Source organism: Hordeum vulgare, chromosome 5H, assembly GCF_904849725.1.
Source record: "Hordeum vulgare subsp. vulgare chromosome 5H, MorexV3_pseudomolecules_assembly, whole genome shotgun sequence".
In the NCBI taxonomy this organism is placed as follows: Eukaryota; Viridiplantae; Streptophyta; class Magnoliopsida; order Poales; family Poaceae; genus Hordeum; species Hordeum vulgare.
Window position 1 is genome coordinate 357,584,036 of NC_058522.1, and position 19,494 is coordinate 357,603,529.

General features: G+C 42.6%; 1 protein-coding gene across 4 annotated transcripts in view; it reads right to left on the reverse strand.

The window, feature by feature from the left end:
* Positions 1–19,166, reverse strand: part of LOC123398083 (histone-lysine N-methyltransferase TRX1-like) — a 30,100-nt gene extending 10,934 nt beyond the window's left edge. For all 4 annotated transcript variants that reach the window (XM_045092591.1, XM_045092592.1, XR_006610068.1 and 1 more), the window contains exons 1-24: positions 18,355–19,166; positions 18,188–18,239; positions 18,019–18,093; positions 17,604–17,817; positions 16,916–17,039; positions 16,731–16,835; positions 16,389–16,585; positions 15,075–15,167; positions 14,881–14,978; positions 13,981–14,139; positions 12,926–13,051; positions 12,793–12,840; positions 12,591–12,708; positions 12,456–12,521; positions 12,303–12,364; positions 12,161–12,217; positions 12,016–12,084; positions 11,747–11,936; positions 11,132–11,395; positions 10,586–10,647; positions 9,955–10,032; positions 8,689–8,784; positions 7,896–7,999; positions 7,666–7,806 (exon numbers count right to left, since the gene is read on the reverse strand). In XM_045092591.1, the coding sequence (XP_044948526.1) occupies positions 7,668–7,806; positions 7,896–7,999; positions 8,689–8,784; positions 9,955–10,032; positions 10,586–10,647; positions 11,132–11,395; positions 11,747–11,936; positions 12,016–12,084; positions 12,161–12,217; positions 12,303–12,364; positions 12,456–12,521; positions 12,591–12,708; positions 12,793–12,840; positions 12,926–13,051; positions 13,981–14,139; positions 14,881–14,978; positions 15,075–15,167; positions 16,389–16,585; positions 16,731–16,835; positions 16,916–17,039; positions 17,604–17,817; positions 18,019–18,093; positions 18,188–18,239; positions 18,355–19,157 (3,399 nt within the window). In that variant the 5' untranslated portion in view covers positions 19,158–19,166 and the 3' untranslated portion in view covers positions 7,666–7,667. The remainder of the gene's footprint in view (positions 1–7,665; positions 7,807–7,895; positions 8,000–8,688; positions 8,785–9,954; positions 10,033–10,585; positions 10,648–11,131; positions 11,396–11,746; positions 11,937–12,015; positions 12,085–12,160; positions 12,218–12,302; positions 12,365–12,455; positions 12,522–12,590; positions 12,709–12,792; positions 12,841–12,925; positions 13,052–13,980; positions 14,140–14,880; positions 14,979–15,074; positions 15,168–16,388; positions 16,586–16,730; positions 16,836–16,915; positions 17,040–17,603; positions 17,818–18,018; positions 18,094–18,187; positions 18,240–18,354) is intronic.
* Positions 19,167–19,494: the final 328 nt, after the last annotated feature.

The window sequence follows — 19,494 nt, forward strand, 5'->3', positions numbered from 1 at the left end:
TGAGGCATCAAGGTCGTCGCCTACGCAAGGGAGGCGTCGCCCTGGTCCAATTTGGACGCCACTCATGGTTTTTAAGGCGTCCACAAAGCGTCGCCTAGGCAACGCCTAGGCGTCAGAGCGCCCGGAGACGGCAGGGCGTCGGGCCTGCCTTAGGCCATCGCCCAAGGCGTCCAGATTCGCCTATTGAGGCATCAAGGTCGTCGCCTACACAAGGGAGGCGTCGCCCTGGTCCAATTTGGACGCCCTGGTCCAGGTCGAGAGGGAAACTGGTGAGGGGCGGGGCGGGAAACAGAAATTGGGCGGGATTGGATAGAATTTGAGGGCAATCTGAGGTGAAATAGATGGGAGAGAGAGTGGGGAACACACCGGTGCAAGGAATCGAGAGAGAGAGAAGAGCTCTCTCCTCTCAGGCGGCCAGCCCCTCCTCGAGAGGGAAACTGGTGAGGGGCGGGGCGGGAAACAGAAATTGGGCAGGATTGGATAGAAATTGGGGGCAATCTGAGGTGAAATAGATGGGAGAGAGAGTGGGGAACACACCGGTGCAAGGAATCGATCTGAGAGAGAGAGAGAGAGAGAGAAGAGCTCTCTCCTCTCAGGCGGCCAGCCCCTCCTCCACCAGATCTCGTGCGCCGGCCAAACTTCCTCCCTTGTCCAGCTTCCTCCCATCGCCGGCCAAGCTTCCTCTCCTCCCCTGGCGCATCCCTCCCCCAGCAGGGCAACAAGGTACGACTGCCCTCTCTCCCCCATTGTCTCTTTCCTCTCCGCCCCTCACTGTTGTGCATGTGGTGCTGCTGTGCTGAGCTGCTTGCCTGCCCGCTTGTTATTGGAGCCACCTGTGGTTACAATAATTGATGCTTGTCCTTGTTAGTTGAATAGATCATTAGTGTATTGTTAGTGAATCATTAGTATATTGTTAGTGGATCTTCTTTATACTAGTTGTCTAGCTTATTAGAATAGTAGCTTAGTGGATGTTTCTTTAATATATTGTTGGCTGTTAGTCACACAATGGCAGATGGGGATGGTGATGCTCATGAGGGTGCTTATGATCCAATGAAATATCCAGCACACAGGCCATGGAGGTCAAATGATCCTGGATGGAATTATGGGTATTGGTGGAAACCTACCGATGTCAATATTGTTGTATGCAATCTTTGTGGCAAGATAACTAAAGGAGGGATCAAGAGACACAAAGAGCATCTTGCAGCCACCGGTGGGGATGCAACAGGCTGTCCAAATGCTACCACACAACTTAGGAGGGAGATGTTAGAATATTTGGAAAACAACAGGAGAAACATAAGACAGCCAGATGATGATGATGATGATGTAGTGGAGGTAGATTCAACAACCATGACACCAACAGTTCAATGCTCCACTATAGGGGTAGACGAGTCACTACTTGCATCTATAGGCATGGCAGAATTCTTAGTCTAATGAGGAAGGCCACGGGTGGGCTGGATCTTGTGAGACCCGTAGCCACTCGTTTTGCCACATCCTATCTTGCTCTCAAGAGTTTGGTCACCCACAAGCAAGCTTTGAGGTCTCTGTTTACATGTCAAGCATGGGTTGGAAACAAATTGGCAAAAACAGAGGCTGGTTTGTATGTGCAAGAAATTATACTTTTTGCAGAATGGTGGCATTCAGTTGAGAACTGCCTTAGAGCTTCAACTCCTCTTCTTCCAGCTCTTATGATAGCGGACGATGATGAGGTTCCTGCCATGCCAGAAATGACAGCAGTAATGCGCTATGCAAAAGAGAGGATGAAATTGGGTTTCCCGCATCAAAACAAGCAAGCTTTGCTCAAGAAGATCATCGACATTATTGATAAACGTTGGGAGACTCAAATGGATCATCCATTGTATGGGGCTGCTTTGTTTTTGAACCCTGGAAAGTTCTTTTCTATTGTCAAGAGGTGATGATGCCCTAGTTGGGGAGCTAAGTTGCTTTAATGATGTCCTTGCAAAAATGGTACTTGATGTCGAAACTCGCAAGAAGATTGATACACAATATGTTCTCTATGAGGACCAGCGAGGAACCTTTGCTAATGTGATGGCAATCCAAAACATTTCAGAAAAAAAAACTCGTAGGTCAACTCAAGTTAATTTCAGCAAGAAAAGCTATTTAATTTCAGCAAGTTATTTTTTATGCAAACTCCTAATGCATTTGGGTTTTTACCATTTAAGTTGATTGGTGGCGTTCATATGGTGGTCAAGCAATTGAGCTACAAAGGTTTGCAAAGCATATTGTTAGTCTTTGTGCTTCATCATCCGGTTGTGAGAGGAATTGGAGCGCATTCGAATTTGTGAGTAGCTTCTTTCTCTTTATTTCAGCAAGAGCAAGTTAACTTCTTTCTCTTTATACACTATTTGCTATTTGTAGATCCACACAAAGAAAAGGAACCGTTTACAAGTTCAAAGATTGAATGACAATGTTTCTTGTTCCCCAAAAGTTATTTGGCAGTATCTGCTTTGTTCGTGGTTAACTTCTTTCTCTTTATACACTATTTGCTATTTGTAGATCCACACAAAGAAAAGGAACCGTTTACAAGTTCAAAGATTGAATGACAATGTTTCTTGTTCCCCCAAAGTTATTTGGCAGTATCTGCTTTGTTCGTGACCATCGACCTTCTATTGGAAAGCAAGATCCACGGGCAGTGAAGTGCGTTTTTCTGGGCTATGCTTCGAGTCAACAGGGATACATATGTAGGTGTCCCTTTGAGAAACGCCGATTTATAAGTATGGATGTGACTTTCAGGGAGTCTAAGCCATTCTATGGTGGGCTGATAGACCTAAGTCTGTTGTTTGCAGAGCTTGACCACTTGCACTCTGTGCAGGATGATCAAGAGGGGGAGAAGGTTGTATCTCATTCTCAGGATGATTCTGTGGGCACTAACACTGACGAGGATGTACATGTTCAAGTCCAGCCAATTGTGGGTACAATTCCGGTTGGTACTCTCACTTATGGCGATGTGCAGGTCCAGTTCAGCCAACAATGGGTTCCATTTAGATTGGTAATCTCCAGCTTCCTATTCGGGATCGATGGCAGACGAACACCCTGGTGTACTCTCGACGACAACCACACGTGCAAGGGGAGCAGCAAGGCAATGAGGCAAGAGTGCAGGGGGAGCAGCAAGACAGTGAGACAAGCTCATCTGACACAGTGGAGCTGCCCATTGCATTGCGAAAGGCTACACGTGAAGCGGCAAGAAAGGGTGAAATGGCAAGGAAGGCTCTACCGAAGGATGATGCTTGTGATGATCTTGATATTGGCAATTTTGTGTCTTATAAGGCTTTGTCACCCTCACGTTTGTTGCCTCCCTTCAAACTGTGTCAATTCCGAAGGATTGGAAGGCTGCAAAGCAAGATCCGAAGTGGCATGAAGAGATGATAGAAGAATTGGAAGCACTAAGGAAAAACATGACATGTGTGCTAAACACATTGCTAGCTGAAAAGAAAGCAGTGAGTTGTAAGTCGATCTATACAATGAAGCAGAATCCTGAAGGGAAGGTGGAACGGTATAAGGCCGGATTGGTCGCCAGAGGATATAGTCAAACTTATGGAATTGACTACGATGAGACGTTTGCTCCCGTGGCAAAGATGAACACAGTAAGGATATTGGTCTCCGGTGCTGCAAACTTCGGGTGGAAGTTGCATCAATTAGATTTCAAGAATGCCTTCTTGCATGGTGAGTTGCAGGAAGAAGTGTACATGGAGATACCACCAGGTTTTGGAACTTCAAAGACTACGGGGAAGGTATGCATGCTGAAGAAATCCTTGTATGAACTGAAGCAATCACTAAGGGCATGGTTTGATAGGTTCAGACATGTCGTTAGTGGTAATGGGGTATGGTCAATGTAACGGTGAGCACACGGTGTTTTACAAGCACTCTGGTTGGAAGGTCACCCTTCTTGTTGTTTATGTGGATGGCATTATCATCAATGGAGATGATAAGGAGGAAATAGAGAGACTGAAGGGTTGTTTGAGCAAGGAGTTTGAGGTAAAGGATTTGGGTAACCTAAAATACTTTCTTGGCACTGAAGTGGCTCGGACAGAGAAGGGAATCTCTTTGTGCCAACAAAAATACACCTTGGATCTCTTGAGTGACGTGGGCATGATGGGATGTCGTACTGCCCCTACTCCGACTGAACAAAATCACCAAGTGACAGCACAATCAGGAGAGCTAGTGAATAAGGAAGATTATCAGAAATTGGTTGGGAAGTGGTTGTACTTGTGTCATACGAGGCCTGACATTACATATGCTATGGGGGTGGTGAGCAGATGCATGCATGAACCAAGGAGTGGGCATCTTGATATTGTGCACAGAATCATGAGATACTTGAAGGGGACTCCGGGTAAAGGGTTGTGGCTCGGGAAGAGTGGACATCTTGAGGTGGATGGCTATGGTGACTCTGACTGGGCCAGTTGTCAAGGTGATAGAAGATCAACTTCTGGCTATTGTGTGTTTGTGGGAGGAAATTTGGTGTCATTGAGAAGCAAGAAACAGCCGGTTGTGTCTAGATCAACAGCAGAAGCTGAGTATAGAGCATTATCCCAAGGGTTGTGTGAGTTGCCCTGGGTGAAGTACCTACTGAACGAGTTGAAACTTTTGAGGAAGGGACCCTTGAAGGTGTGGTGTGACAATCAATCAGCTATAGCCATTGCTAATAACCCAGTTCAACATGATAGGACAATTGGACAAAGCATGTGGAAACTGGTCGCTTCTTCATTAAGGAGAAACTTGATGCCGGGATCATCAACCTTACTCATGTCAGCTATGGGCAACAGTTTGCACATTGTTAGACAAAGGGGTTGGGAATAAAGGACTATAACTTAGCATGTGACAAGATGGGAATGATAGATATCTACCATCCATCTTGAGGGGGAGTGTTGAACCGGTATGGGCCCAGCCCATCCACTTATCTCTTAGGGCCCAAGCCCATGTAAAGGGACTGGCCTAGAAGGAGGCTTCTGTTAGGAATAAGCAACTTGTATTCCCATAAGGCCATAGGCCGGTATATATACATGTACAGGTGGTGGACTATATGCAGGAAACCCCTTATATATTGGGATAAATACAAAAGGGTACATGACTTATATTATAACTCTAACACCCCCCTCAAACTCATGGTGGATGAACAACACTGAGTTTGGAGAGATAAAAGCCATGTTGTGCTCTAGTCTGGGCCTTCGTCAGGAAATCCGCCAACTGTAACTCGCAAGGCACATACTGAAGAGCAATAACCTGATCCTGCACAGCAGCGCGCACATAGAAAGCATCAACGCCAATATGCTTGGTGAGCTCATGCTTCACAGGGTCACGCGCAATGCTAATAGCACCTGTACTGTCAGATAAGAGCAGAGTCGGTGTAGTAACAGAAACACCAAAATCCTGAAGTAACCACCGTAACCAAGTCACCTCTCCCATCAAAAGAGCCATCGCTCGCAACTCAGCCTCTGCACTCGAACGGGAAACTGCAATCTGTTTCTTCGTCTTCCAAGCAATGAGAGAACCACCAAGAAAAACACAGTAAGCAGAAAGTGAACGGCGATCTGAAGGATCACTAGCCCACGTAGCATCCGAATAGGCCTGAAGCTGTAAAGAACTGGAGCAAGGAAAGAATAGACGGTGAGAGATCGTGCCCCGAAGATATCGAAGAACACGGAGGAGATGACTATAGTGAACCGATGTGGGAGCTCAGACGAACTAACTTAGAATATGAACCGGATAAGAGATATCCGGACGAGTGACAGCTAGTAAACAAGACTGCCAACAAGATGACGATAACGTGTCGGGTCAGGCAGCAGATCACCATCAGTAGCACAAAGGTGAACATTGAGCTCCATAGGAGTCTCAACAACGCGCTCATCACTAAGAGCAGCACGAGCAAGAAGATCCTGGATATACTTTTCCTGGGATATAAAAAAAGTCATCAGAGGTATAAGGCATCACTAGAGGGCTCATAGCGCTGACGAAGGCGAGTCCACATCTCAAAGACAGTAGGAAGGCCCAGAAACTCAGAGGCAAACTGAGGCAGAACACTGGCAGTGAGAACAGCTGCAGCACGAGCATCATCATCAAGCCACTGGGTGTAAACAGACAGAGCACCACGATACACCTGAAGAGCCTCCTCATAAGTCAAAACCTTCTCATCATAAGCACGAATAGCAGCCTCATCAGCAACCTTAGTTGCATCCTTCGAAGCCTGAGGAGCATCCGCGGGAAGAATCGGTGGAGTCGGAGGAGTGGGAGCCACAGGAGGAACCGGACGTGGCGGACAACAGACCTCGCCAGAGAGAACTCCCCAGAGACGGATGCCACGCATGTGAATGCGCATGAAGCCAGTGAACTCGGTGTAGTTAGTACCATCGAAGATCACCGGACAACGAGGAACAGAAACGTAGCCGGATGCAGCAGACATGTTTTTTTTTGAGATCACGTCGAGACAGCGATGAGATCAGAAGCTGGTGGCGACGAGATCAGAAGGCAGCAATGGATTGAGCCGGCGGAAATCTGGGATCGAATCGGGCGCAAAGGCTGGCTGCTGGTCAAAACGGATCCAGCAGGCAGCAATATATTGAGCAGCCAGCTGGTTCGATCCGCCACGTGATGCGCCAGGAAAGCAGGAGTCCGGATCGGGACAGCAGGAAGAATCAGGGGAGGATCCGCCGCTTGATGAAGACCTGCAGGAGTCCGGATCGGGATTGAGGCGCCAGGAACTCGATCGATCAGCCGAGTTCGCGTCGCCCAAGGACTCGGCATATATACGTCCAGACTCGCGTCGGATCGGGATTGAGGCGCCAGGACAGATCGATCTGGTGCGCGGACGCAGCTTGCAAGGATCGAGCAGCTTCTGGAGACCGATCTGGGAGACGCGGCTGAACGAGGAGAGCAGCTGCGCGGAGACGGGAACGAGGAGAGCAGCTGCGCGGAGCAGATCAACGGCACGAGTTGCGACGTGCAAAAGTTAACCTAGCTCTAATACCATGTTAGGAATAAGCAACTTGTATTCCCGTGAGGCCATAGGCCGGTATATATACATGTACAGGTGGTGGACTATATACAGGAAACCCCTTATATATTGGGATAAATACAAAAGGGTACATGACTTATATTATAACTCTAACAGCTTCAAGCCATCCCGTTCCTAGCTCAGCCGCCACACACATACACACAGTCTGCAGGTACTCCCCTCTCACGATTCAACAAGAACCAACATAAGTTAAGAGTGTGTTATGAAAATTTTAATCAACTCACTAATAAAAACCATTCAATTGTAATATACTCATACGCTAAACTAAACCATGTTCAGAAATAATTAACATCAATCCTTGTCCATACAATCCTGGTGGTGGGGGGCCCAACTCATGGGCATTTATCATGAGACCTATGACAAATAGTTGCTAACGCCCTTTACATTGCAATACAGGCCATGTTTAATTAGTGTTGACCAGTTGTAATTTTCATACATATAACATGTAAATTCCACGATTTCTGGAGGACTTCCTCCACATCATGTGTATCTATTAGAGCTTGCATCAAAGAAACGTCGATAGGGCATCAGATGCCATAACCAATGTGCCACCATTTATTATTGAACTGGAGAAATAGCTAAAATGATAAAAATTGTCAGTAGGACTTCCCACTAACACTTGCATAGGAAGGACTGACCATTAGTCTTTTTGCTGAAATAATTCACTTCTGGTGACTCTTATTTTGGTTGATTGAACCTCTGCTTCGACATCATTAACAACTCCCCGGCATTTTGGAAATCCACAATAACAAGGAAGCCGTTGTTCATTCGAAACAAACCTGAATAAAGCATATAAATTATTGGTAAAACTACAACGTGAGAGAGACCAAATTATTGGTAAAACTACAACGTGATATTCAGATCTGACCTATAATCATATGTCAACTCTTCCCATGGGTCTATATCCCGCTTTGCAAAAATGATGATATGCTCATCCCCAAGAACACTTATGACACGCGAATAACAATTAGGCTGCAATGATGAAGAGATGTTATGAAAATTGCCTACCAAAATACCATAAAAGCAAATGTAAGATCAAGAACTAAAAATGGTAAAGATTAGACTATAGAGTATGTCAGCAGACAGCTATATGACGAAACCATTCCCATCAACCTGACCACTCATGTATGTACTATTGCAGTAACAAAATACATGAGTGTGTTAAATAGTAATGCATCTGAACTGCTAGAACAAACAATCTGATCTCTGGTAAGCTGACACAACATAAGGCCAACATACAAAATATATTGGTAAAGCTGATTATTCCCTTATCTTCGACCAGTATAATTTTTTCTTTTTCATAACTCGTTGTGGATAATTATTTGCTTCAAAAGAGACATCCTCGGGCCAATTGTACTAGATTCCTTTTTCATGCTGATTTCTCATTTTGGTAATAAAAATTGATAAATATGGCCAGAATAGGCACGGGTAATGTTTAATATGTGTTCCCTCAAAATATGTCCCACTGTCCAAATACCCATATGTACAGTATAAGTGGCCCAGAATTCAAAGAAATACTATGCCAAGGTATACAACAATTAATCAGTACAATAATTAATGAGAATATAATCCATACTCCTCAGCACATAAAAGATACTAAAGGGGTCTGAGCTGCTAACAAAGTGGAAAGCACATGTATAGTAGACCCGGATTTTTCTTACCTCACATGAGTGATTGATCAAATGGGCTATGCTTCCTGCTCGTGTAGCATCAATAACACGCTCATCATCTATCCTGAACATGTATGTCCCAGCACCCTGCATGGAGTTACTTTGAATAGTTAACAGATTGTAGTTAATATCCAAGTAGAGCATAGTTAGATACTTAGATAACAGGTGCTTTCTACGAGTATCATAGAGGCATGTACTGAGCTACCGTTTTGAAACAGTGGGTACCAAACTGGACCATGCTTACCAAATACAAAGAATGTCAATTCTAACATACATTGACTAGTGTTATACTGAGGAGCATGCAAGCAGAAGCTACTAGATACAAGAGATGTCTATTTATGACTGGCAGTGAGAAAATATATGTATGGTCTAATCTTCTAATTTATGTACAGTGCTGTTGGAATTTTTGGTCCTCTAATGGCCCTTCATTCAATCCCTTTTGTTTTCTTTGTTTGACCAAATTCATGGTTCTCTCCTGACATTTACGTCCCTCAAATTCTTTTCAGCAATACTTCGATTTAAAGCTACTTCCTCTGTCGCTATTTACACGACACACACGTTATTCGAGGTTCAACTTTGACCAACAAAATGTGGGTTGTGTGTCACAAAAAGTATACCATCTAATTGTACTTTTTTTTAACATCTAATTAATATATTATCAGTGAATTTAATGGTCGAAATTTTATCACAAACAACAAGGGCAACATGTAAATAGGGGCGGAGGGAGTATCAGCTGTGAGTTTGGGGGGGGGGGGGGGGGTGAATTTCATATATTTATCAAAATCGACAGCTGGTTTTATTAGTTGAAAGTCTGTAATTCCAGATGTCATAAATATATTACTCCAATGGGAAGTTGGTACCAGTTGAAACTGAAAATGTTTACTTTTGAGGGATTGAAAGTTGCTATTCAACAAGCTAAAGGTTGGAATTGTTTCTGTGTTCATCCTTGTCTCCACTGTGCCGCTTGCCAGCAACAAAACCATCGCCAGACAAAGGAGAGGCAGAGGGGGAGGTAGCAAGAGTGAAAGGGGCATGACGTGGATGCTAGTGGTGTCATGGATAATGATGAGAGCACACTGGGTCAGAGGATGTGTAGACAGGTCTCCACACCCATGCTATGTAATAATAGCTGCCACCCGTTCACCATAAGATCATTGTACAAGCAACTTTATTAAAACCTGCCAAATTTTGTTGTGCATATTGACATATCAACAATTCTGAACACCCAAAAGATATAAATTCCAACCAGAAACTTACCACCAAAGAATTGTATATACGACGCTCTCTAAGGTCTGATATCGGTGGCCTAACAAGCTCCCCTATGTATTCGATCATCTGAATAAATAGATACAAAATAGAGAATTTCAGATCATTAGCACAAATAGCATCACAGTCATCTTCAAATAATCTATATCTGAACAAATAGACTGGAAAAAAGTTCAGCAGTATCATGAACGCGCAATTTTGTGAAATAAGTTGTTTTCGACTACCAAGTGACACTACAACCAGCAGAAGTTCATAGCCCTTACTTGTTGTCAGTTGGATCATCTACCTAATCTACACCAAGGGGCAACCTCAGGTGTCATCTAACTGTTGCCACAGACAAGCACAGCAGTCAACCACCAGCAGCCTATAACGTAGTTGGCGTTATCCACTGCATCTGCCTTGTCTTATTTACAGTAGTGGCTGTGGCATTTCTGTTTTATCTTAAAATTATTCTCACCAAGTGCTGGCATCCATTACGATAACAGAAGGACTAAGAGCAGAAGTAGGATACATCTTTTACTGTTTGCAGTGCTATCAGGCAGTTATGAAATCTTCTCTAACAGAAACCCATCTCCTTTCCAGAAGCAACCACATTCTATACGGGGAAGTTACAGAAACATACCATGTCTCCTGCCTTGTGTCCAACCTTTGCAAAAACACCAAACCCATGAATTCTTGATTTTCCTGCCAAGAAAAACCATAACATAAAACACAATTCATAGAAGCATAAATCAGAATCCCAAACTAATACTGTACTAAGTTTCAGTTATAATCCACCCACTGGCATGTCTCTTTATAGAGCTCATGGTAATATATGCACATGTTTTCACCGGACAGATTTATACCAAGATTGTATACACTTCCTATAGGTTCGACTATTATTGCGGAAAATGATTCATTTAGCATCCATAAAAGAGTTAACATAACAGCATAAACGATGAAGCAGCAGTTGGAGTATATGATACAGTATGTTAAGTAACCAAATATTCAAGTTAAAGCAAAAAAAAGTACTTTGCAAATAAATAAGACCACAAAACAATAATGTCTTGTATTTTTTGAACATACTTTTTTTTCTTCAACAAGATAATAAGAAAGAAACTAATCATCTTCAGATATTATGCTATGGAGATGTCATTCAGTCATTGGTTCAAAGATTAGTGAAACTCACCAAAAGCTAGTCTCTTCCTGAATGTGGCCTTCATGCTTTTATATTTTTCAGCCATAGAAGACACATTGACAGAAGCTTCTTGTGACGCAGCATCCAACAAGGCAACAGATTGAATTGGTTCACAGCTAGTATCACAGCCTACTTTATTTTGGCAGTAGCCACTAACAATATAAGGCATGTTCTCCACATACAAACGCTTTACAGAAGCAGTAGCTGTAACTTGAGGTTGTTGTTGGCCTCTTCTCCGGTGAAAATTATAGGGCTCTGAACAAAGGAATGAGTAAACAGAGATGTCAGCAAGGAGCGAGAACAGAATAATAGGTAATCCTAAGAATAGGAGATCGTCTACTAATAAACAAATATAGCCTTTCAAGAACTAGGTAGCCCCATCCCATAAGACTTCAAGATTCACTGTAAAACCCAAACAATAATAATAAAATCTGAGTGAGAAATCTATATAAAAAAATCTGAACAGGAGAGCAAAATTCCGCAGGGCATATTGTTTAAGGTGTTTCTTTTGTGAGGATAGTTAGAAGTGACTATCTTAATACACAACCAAAATTAATATGTGCAGAACTTTAGGAAAGATGCTAGTCAAATAAACATTGCTATTACCAGTCCTTGCACAACCAGATGATGAAGCCGCGTCTGTCTGAACTAACTGAGCAGGGTTACCAAGATCACTTTCAAGAGATGGACGCTCAGTAGATGGTTGTCTGTGCTTCTTGCAATACGAAAGTAGACGAATACATGGGTCCTCATCCTCCTCAAGTAATATGAGGTGGATTTTGTCATCATCTTCAAGCTAAAATTAACATAATACTAATTAAGATTAAATTAGTCCCCAAGAAAGTAGTGTCAACACATAGAAGTAAGTAATGTACCTCAACACATAGATCAGCAGCGCGTGCGCAGAGCGGGTGATATGCCACTCGACAAGTAGGATGTGAGCACTACATTGATGCATAGAAAAAGGTTCATAATATATTATAGGTGTCACAACATAAGCTTAAATAGTTCCTGAAGTACCTGTATGCAAACTCCATAAGCAACTGTACAAATGCTGCATAGAAGTTTCCAGCGGTCCTGGAGATAACTTAAAACTGAAAATGTTTCTACAAAAATGCTCCAAAAACTCTCAACAAAACCAAGAGAGGAAGGGGGTGAAAACCTTGTTGATTTTGCTCAATCCATCAATGGGTTCCATTCTCTTTACATCTTTTAAGCAAGTTTCTGCAACCAATTTAAGATTAATAAGAAAATTAAAGTATGTCATGATATGATACCACCAAGAGAAAAATATGGAGTGGTTAAGTTAATATACCAGGAATCCATATTGCACATGCTAGATGAGCCCAACGGCCATCTGTTGTAGGTTTCATTGCACCCCCTACAAAAAGAGATTGCATCTCATAAGTACATAGCCTTGCTTTGCAAGAAGTCCAACACAATTGTATACCTGTGACAGGACATAGACAGCATCGTGGGGACACGCGAGGTGCCCCAGGTCGGCACAGGTTGCATAACCAAAGTACTCCATTCAATGGTTCTAGCTCGCCATAGCACCGAGCATGCACCTGAATCATGTTAAGGCTGTCAGGATTTGTTAATACTTATATTTGACAATATTCATGGAGCTGAATGATCCTGTAAGTGTATACCATCATACGGCACTTGTCACATTGCAAGAACAAATTGTCTTCATACTCCTGGAAGGCAAAAGAGAATATCAGTTACTTTTTAGTTTGATTACTTGCATTTTGAATAGCATGGAACAGGATTAGGATCATTTACCTCATCCATATCACAAACACTGCAAAAGTCCAGATCTTTCCAATTAACATGAACAGCTCTGTAACCACGGAGGGTTTCCCCACCATTTTCAAAATATTTCAAACACGACCTTGCATTGGGCAACTCCTAACAAATACACAAGTAACTTTGAAGTTAATAAAGAAAAATAATGGTATGCGTTATCTAAAGCATACCAATATGAAGTCAATACAAGGAAGAAGGCAAAAGCCCTGACAGAGAATGACATCACTACATGGCAAGAATGATTTTCATTTTTCAATGAAACTTGTAAACACGCATCCACACAATGTGCATCAATGTTCTCACTAAAGAGAACTCATTTTTTGTGGAAAATGGTATAAAATGCTGGTAAGGCCAGCAAAGTAAGATAGTATCAAAGCATAAAAGTAAATTCACCAACATTAATGATTTATTCAATCCCAACCTCAGGATGAACAAGATAAACAAAAAATGTATTCTTCTTTTTGTCCATGAGGAAGAATGCAGGCATTAAAGAACGCATTGGCTCTTTCCTAATCATAATGTAATAGTATGAATGAACAAAATATGTTGCAATAAATGGAAATGGCTCCTTATCCAACAAAAAAGGGCTGTCTGAAGCAATGGGAAGCGTCACCAAACTAAGTAGAAAACAATGTTGACTAATTTGAAATACTAGGTTGATGGCTGAAGTGTATGGCAGTGTATGGCATCAGCCTGTCACATATTCACAGAAACAACAAAACTTCCAATCCACAAAACTTCCAATCCATCCCGCAAAAAAAAAAAGAACAATCCACAAAAGTGCAGTACCAGATACATGGGTGGGTACAAAATAAAATAACCAATAATACTTAACTGAAATACTAATAACAAAAGGCCTTAGACAAAACTTACTTACAGAAATGATTATCAAAACAAATGTGCATTTATAAAATAAACAAAAGACCTTTCTCAAAGATGAATTAATTGTCTAGCACCAATGCACTGCCTGACAGAAGTAATACTGATATAAAATGAAGCGTGAAAACCATGAAAGGTATTTGTTTAAAAACCTGAATAAGCTGCCTAATTTGTGGGTTTGAAAAACCAAACATGTCGGAACCAGATCTCTGACAAACATTTCCTTCCAGTTCCGATGCAACATTGCACTGTTTTGCTTTTATCCTGCAGTATATCTCCTTCCAGCATGCATTAGGCGTAGAGCCATCAATCTGATCAACAAAAGGCATCATGTTAGGAAATGTACAGATTTTGAACTGCTGAATTTTGTCAAAAAGCTGCTATATCTGAAGGCATATCAAGAGGGTTTCGCTGATAATCCCCAAAATACGCTCTTTTTAATGAACTATGCAGTGATCATTCAGAGCAGTAAGTAAATTGAATGATTTGAGAAGAGACTCAGTTTGTGGTTACTGTGCTGTGTTGTACTGAACTTATTTTAAAATCTGTTGCAGAAACTTAGCAAATGAAACTAGGAAATACCGAAATAATCTAATGAGAAAATGATGCAACACGGCCAGGAATAATAGGACATCATCGGGAATATGTGAAGGCAGCTATTTACTGCAGTTCAAGGTACATTTAATCACAATGCCACCTAAGCGAGCTTGATAGACGTATTATTAGAGCATCATCGACTAGTAAAGCAAACATTCCATCACAGCATCATGCAGCATGCACAATGAGACAAGGACACTAGGTTATATATGTGTATTTCTTCATAATAGTAAACTAAAGTTTAGCAAGTGATACAGACAGCAATCTTTATTGTGACAACACAATGATATTGCTAAGAAACTATCATCTGCACTGTCCTTAGGATATCCCTTCCTACATCGCAATGCAACACAACATCATGATATGTTTTACGCTTACGCTTAAAATGAAAGATTCTGCAAAATGAAGTATCAACAGAAACAGGATCAGTACTACAAAAAGTTCAATTGGCTTACCTGCAATCCATCTTCAGAGATCACCCTAAACAATGGTCGTGCTTTTATATCTGAATTCCTCAGTACTTCCATTTTGTAAGATGTTACTAAGTGTGGATCTGTGAAAGTATTAGAATGTCATGAGAGTGAACTGTTCCAAAATGGAACACCAAATTTCATGCAAGCTTGATGACAGACTGGAGCTGAACAACTACCATTTACTGATGTGAACTTCCTGAAAGCAGTATACCCTTCAGGCCATATGTGCATTTTGTTATGGAAATGGTCTGAATCAGATACTATCCTGCCTGGAAAGAAACTCACACAATCAGGTTTGTTGTACACTAAGAAGAACGGACAAAGGAGGAAATGCAGACGGATAAATAAAAATATAAACATGCAAAGCTAAGACAGCACCAAGAAAGGGGGGTCAGCAGAAGATGTACAACAGCAAGAACAGAAAAAAGAAACTACTCCCTCCGTCCCACAATATGAGATGTTATTACAACCAATATATTGGTATTGGTTGTAATAACACTTATATATTATGGTCTTATGGGACGGAGGGAGTATATGACAAATAAGAGCTCCATATATGCTCTAAGGCAATAGAGTGTTAATCTTAATTAATATTCAGAATGATGTCTCTGACAGAAACCTTCTATGCCTACATTAAACACAATCAAAGTGAATGTTGCTGGTCATTTTGTAACCCCAAAAATGGAAATTGCCAATGATTTATACGAGTATATATTTAAGGAATAACAGGGTACAAAGTGGATCGCAGTTATTTTAGCAGTAAAACCTTTTTGGAAAGGAAAAGGGTGGTAACAAAAGTTAGATTATTTCAATCCAGAGCTGCAAGTAAATCTTCCAACCTCTGAAAAGTTCATACAGATATTAGCAACAAGAAGTAAACAAAATGTTGCTCGTCAAAATAAACTAATTTCTACTTTAGGTGGCACCCAGGTATTTCGAGGTTTAAATTTGACCACCAATTTGATCAATTAAACATGGGTTATGTGCCAAAAAAAATATTGCCACTGATTTTGTATTTGAAGAGAGTTTCAATGGTATAATTTTTATTACACATAAAGTTAACTGACAAAATATGAAGACACAACATAAATTGGGATGGAGGGAGTAAATGGAAATCTGATTTCTTTTAAAGGGTTATGGGTAGGAAGAACAAACTAAAACAGATCAGTGTTTTGTATTATTGGAGCTAGTGCAATCTGAACTGCATCATCCTTGAACATAAAACATATGTCCATATCTCTGGAACAGATATAATTCCACTATCCAAAAGTGCCGATTCTGCTTGTGTCTCCCATCAAAAAAAAAACTTGCATAAAGCGGCAGCATCATAGCTCAAAAAGGCAGTCCAAGATTCAAGTGAGAAACAGGGCATCCTTGAAATGGGTAGGATGGACATGTTTCCGGAGCATTTTAGCATCATTAAACTTAGCTGGTCACTCTACTTAGGGTGGGAAAAAGCTACTGCATTCATACTATTTGCTCGAACATACCTAGGTTGCTCACACGAAGATTTCCTAGTTCTATTTGAGTCATTTCAGCATCCTCTCCATTATCTTCTGCTCTTTCTTCTGATAAATTATCACAAGAGCCTATGACGTCATCTTGGCCATTAACATCAGAACCATCATTTTCAATGGATTTCCGGAGTTGCAACATATTTTCTGGAAGCTGTTGTGTGAGAAGAAACCTATACAATAATACAATCGATAGTTTCAGTATCATACCAATAAGGTGTCATGCAAGATAACAGAAAAAAAATCTCTACAATGTGTATTCAGAAAATAAAAACAATTATTGCTTATAAAAATATAAAAGAGGTTCTGGACTCATACTCCTTGGCTTCTTCTAAGCCTCGGGAGAAGCGTGTTTGCTTGCATTTGAGATGCAAGGAAGAAAGAAGGCCACTCAGAAAGGGCACCGCCTGCTTCGACTTAATCCTGAGGTAGGAACACAACTTTAGTGTACTGCTTTGAAAGAAAAAGAAAAAATATGCTATAATCTTTTCACAGAACCAAACCTTGCAAAATCATGGGTGCCAAAGAATTGAACAAGTATTGATTGATCTAACCGAATTGGCTTCAGGGCCCGGCTAGAAGGAACATTTGACTCGTCCACTATAACAGCTGGCCACATTGCATGACCTGTTGAGGCCAAGCACACCAGGCTCATTACATAAAAACAAATTTCAAGTCACTGAAAAAAGTGAGAAGCCTACAGGTAAAAGGAAGCAGTGAAAGATGGCAAATCAACCACATAACTGAATGAAACCATTTAACAGAAAGGGAAATCCATGTCACTTGTTTACTTTAGGAATGTATAGGAATGCAGAGGAAAATAGGACTCAATTATCAAATAACAAGTTAATGCCTGGTAACTGAGCAGATGATAATGAAAATGTCAAATAATAAATCAATACTGGAGTTAACATTAGAAAGCATTTTCTGAAAAAGAGACGGTTAACCATCTAACACATGTGATGAGCACGAGAAATCAAATGAACTTGTAAGTTCATGCAAAACTACCATAAACACTAGAATAAATAAAGTGTCACACGGTAAAAGTTCAAAGTAATCTGGACCATGAGACTTCAAACAATGCAATAAAACTTGTGATGATTGACAGAATAAACAGAAAGGGCCACTGGCACCTAATCGCAGTTAATGGCTGGAAGCATTGGCAATCAAAAGAAAAAGACATAAGAGTACCTGTTATTTTAGCCCACACTAGATCATCTGGATCAAGACCTTGGTAGTCATGAAAGCTGACAGCAAGTGCAAGCAGCTCATCGTATCCCTGCTTATCCAGGTTAGATGTTCCAAATTTCAGGTTCAGACACTTCATTTCCTCAGATGAAATGGAAAATTGTATCCTTTCATTAGCTAGGGTAAGGTCTTCTGCTTCACCATCATCATACTTCACCTGCAGTTCGTTTAGCTTTAGATATCAACTACACGACATTTCACATGGCACTCTTCATAGTGCAGACTGAATGGTACATAACAAGTCTTTTAATGAGGAAAATGCAGAAAAGATTATCAAATTCAACTGTGGATAATCCACTCAGGCACATCAATTTTTCATGAATAAGAAAAATAAGAACAAGGGATGTAGAAAGCATACAGAATGCTTCTTGGTTAGTTCTGTGTAGGCCGTGATGGAACCCTTGTACCAATCATCATCTAGGGGCCAGAAAACCTGCATTCACCATCAAAATTCACGCCCTGGTTTTGCTGCATTCCATAGTAATGGAATAACCAGATGCTCCAAAAAGACGTGGTCGAGAGCTTACCTTGCACACTAATCCGACGAACGCCTGGGGATCCACACCCTGAATTTCCAACCTGCGACAAAGCCAGCGTCAAAATTACACAGAAAACAAGTACCCTCGCTGTCCGTTCCTTGTTGCTGAAGCCGTGAGGAGAATTTCATTGTGAAGCAAGCACAGATCCAACTTACTCTACCCATCTCCTCTCGGACGGAGAGGCGGCCTCCAGCTGGCTGCTGCGGCGCCGTCGCCTCCGGGGCGCCGAAGTGCTCTCCTTCTCCAGTCCCCCTCTGCGCCTCGGCTGCCGTCGCCGCAGCAGCTCCTCCCCGTCTCCATCCGAGCCCAATGCAGGCGGGGCGGACCCGAGGCTGAGCAGCTCGTGCTTGAGCGGGCGCTTCCGCCGCGAGCCCCTGCCCAGCGCCCCCTCCTCCGGCTGCCGCGGCGCCGTCGCGGGCGAGGACGGGCGTGGCTCCTCGAGCCGCGGCTTCTTGCGGCGACGGCGGTAGTAGACGATCACGGGCGGCTTGCCGCCCGCGGCAGCGGAGGCGGAGCTGCGGGGCTTCTTGGGGGGCGGGCAGGGGGCGGTGGATGAGTAGACGCGGCCGAGGGGGAGGTAGCGCATGGGGTGGTCCCCGTCCTCCCCCTCGTCCTGGTGCACGAAGCTCCCCTCCACGGCGATCACCATGGCCGGCGGGTAGGGTTTCGGGTGCCGCTCATCCAGCGCTGCGAGCCCTAGGGCTTTCGGGGATTTGGGGATTGCAGGGGGGTTCAGTGAGGGAGGGAGGCTCCCGTTTGGGGGGTCGCGAAATCTTTTGGGGGGGCTCAGCGCGGGAGCAAGCATCGCCTCCGCGCCTCTCTCCCCCTCTCTCACCGCGGAGCTGGATGAGGATTTCCCGATTTCTTTTCTCCACGGCCTCCCTCCCTCCTCCGCTCCGCTGGCTGGCTGCTGCGCCTGCGCTGCTGTCGTCTCCCGTTGCCACTGCCAGTGTGGCATTGCCCGTTTGCTGGTCTTCTCGCCATCATACCATGGGGTCTTCTTTTCTTCCCCCTCAGAGTTCCAATTCGGCTTCAAGTTAGTACATACATACATGTGGTGATAAGAATATGAATCCCGATACAATAAGATTTCTAAACGGATTTTATACTTGCATTGGGGTTTATATCAAAGTTCATGGTAACCGGCTTATATAGAACATTCAAATATGGAAGAAAAAAAATAGCAAATCGGTCGATTTGAAACGAACGGCTCGGCCTGCTGAATCTACAACGAGCGGCTAGATCATCATCTTCTTCCTCCAACCGTTTTTTTCCCGCGCTCCTCATCTTCTTCA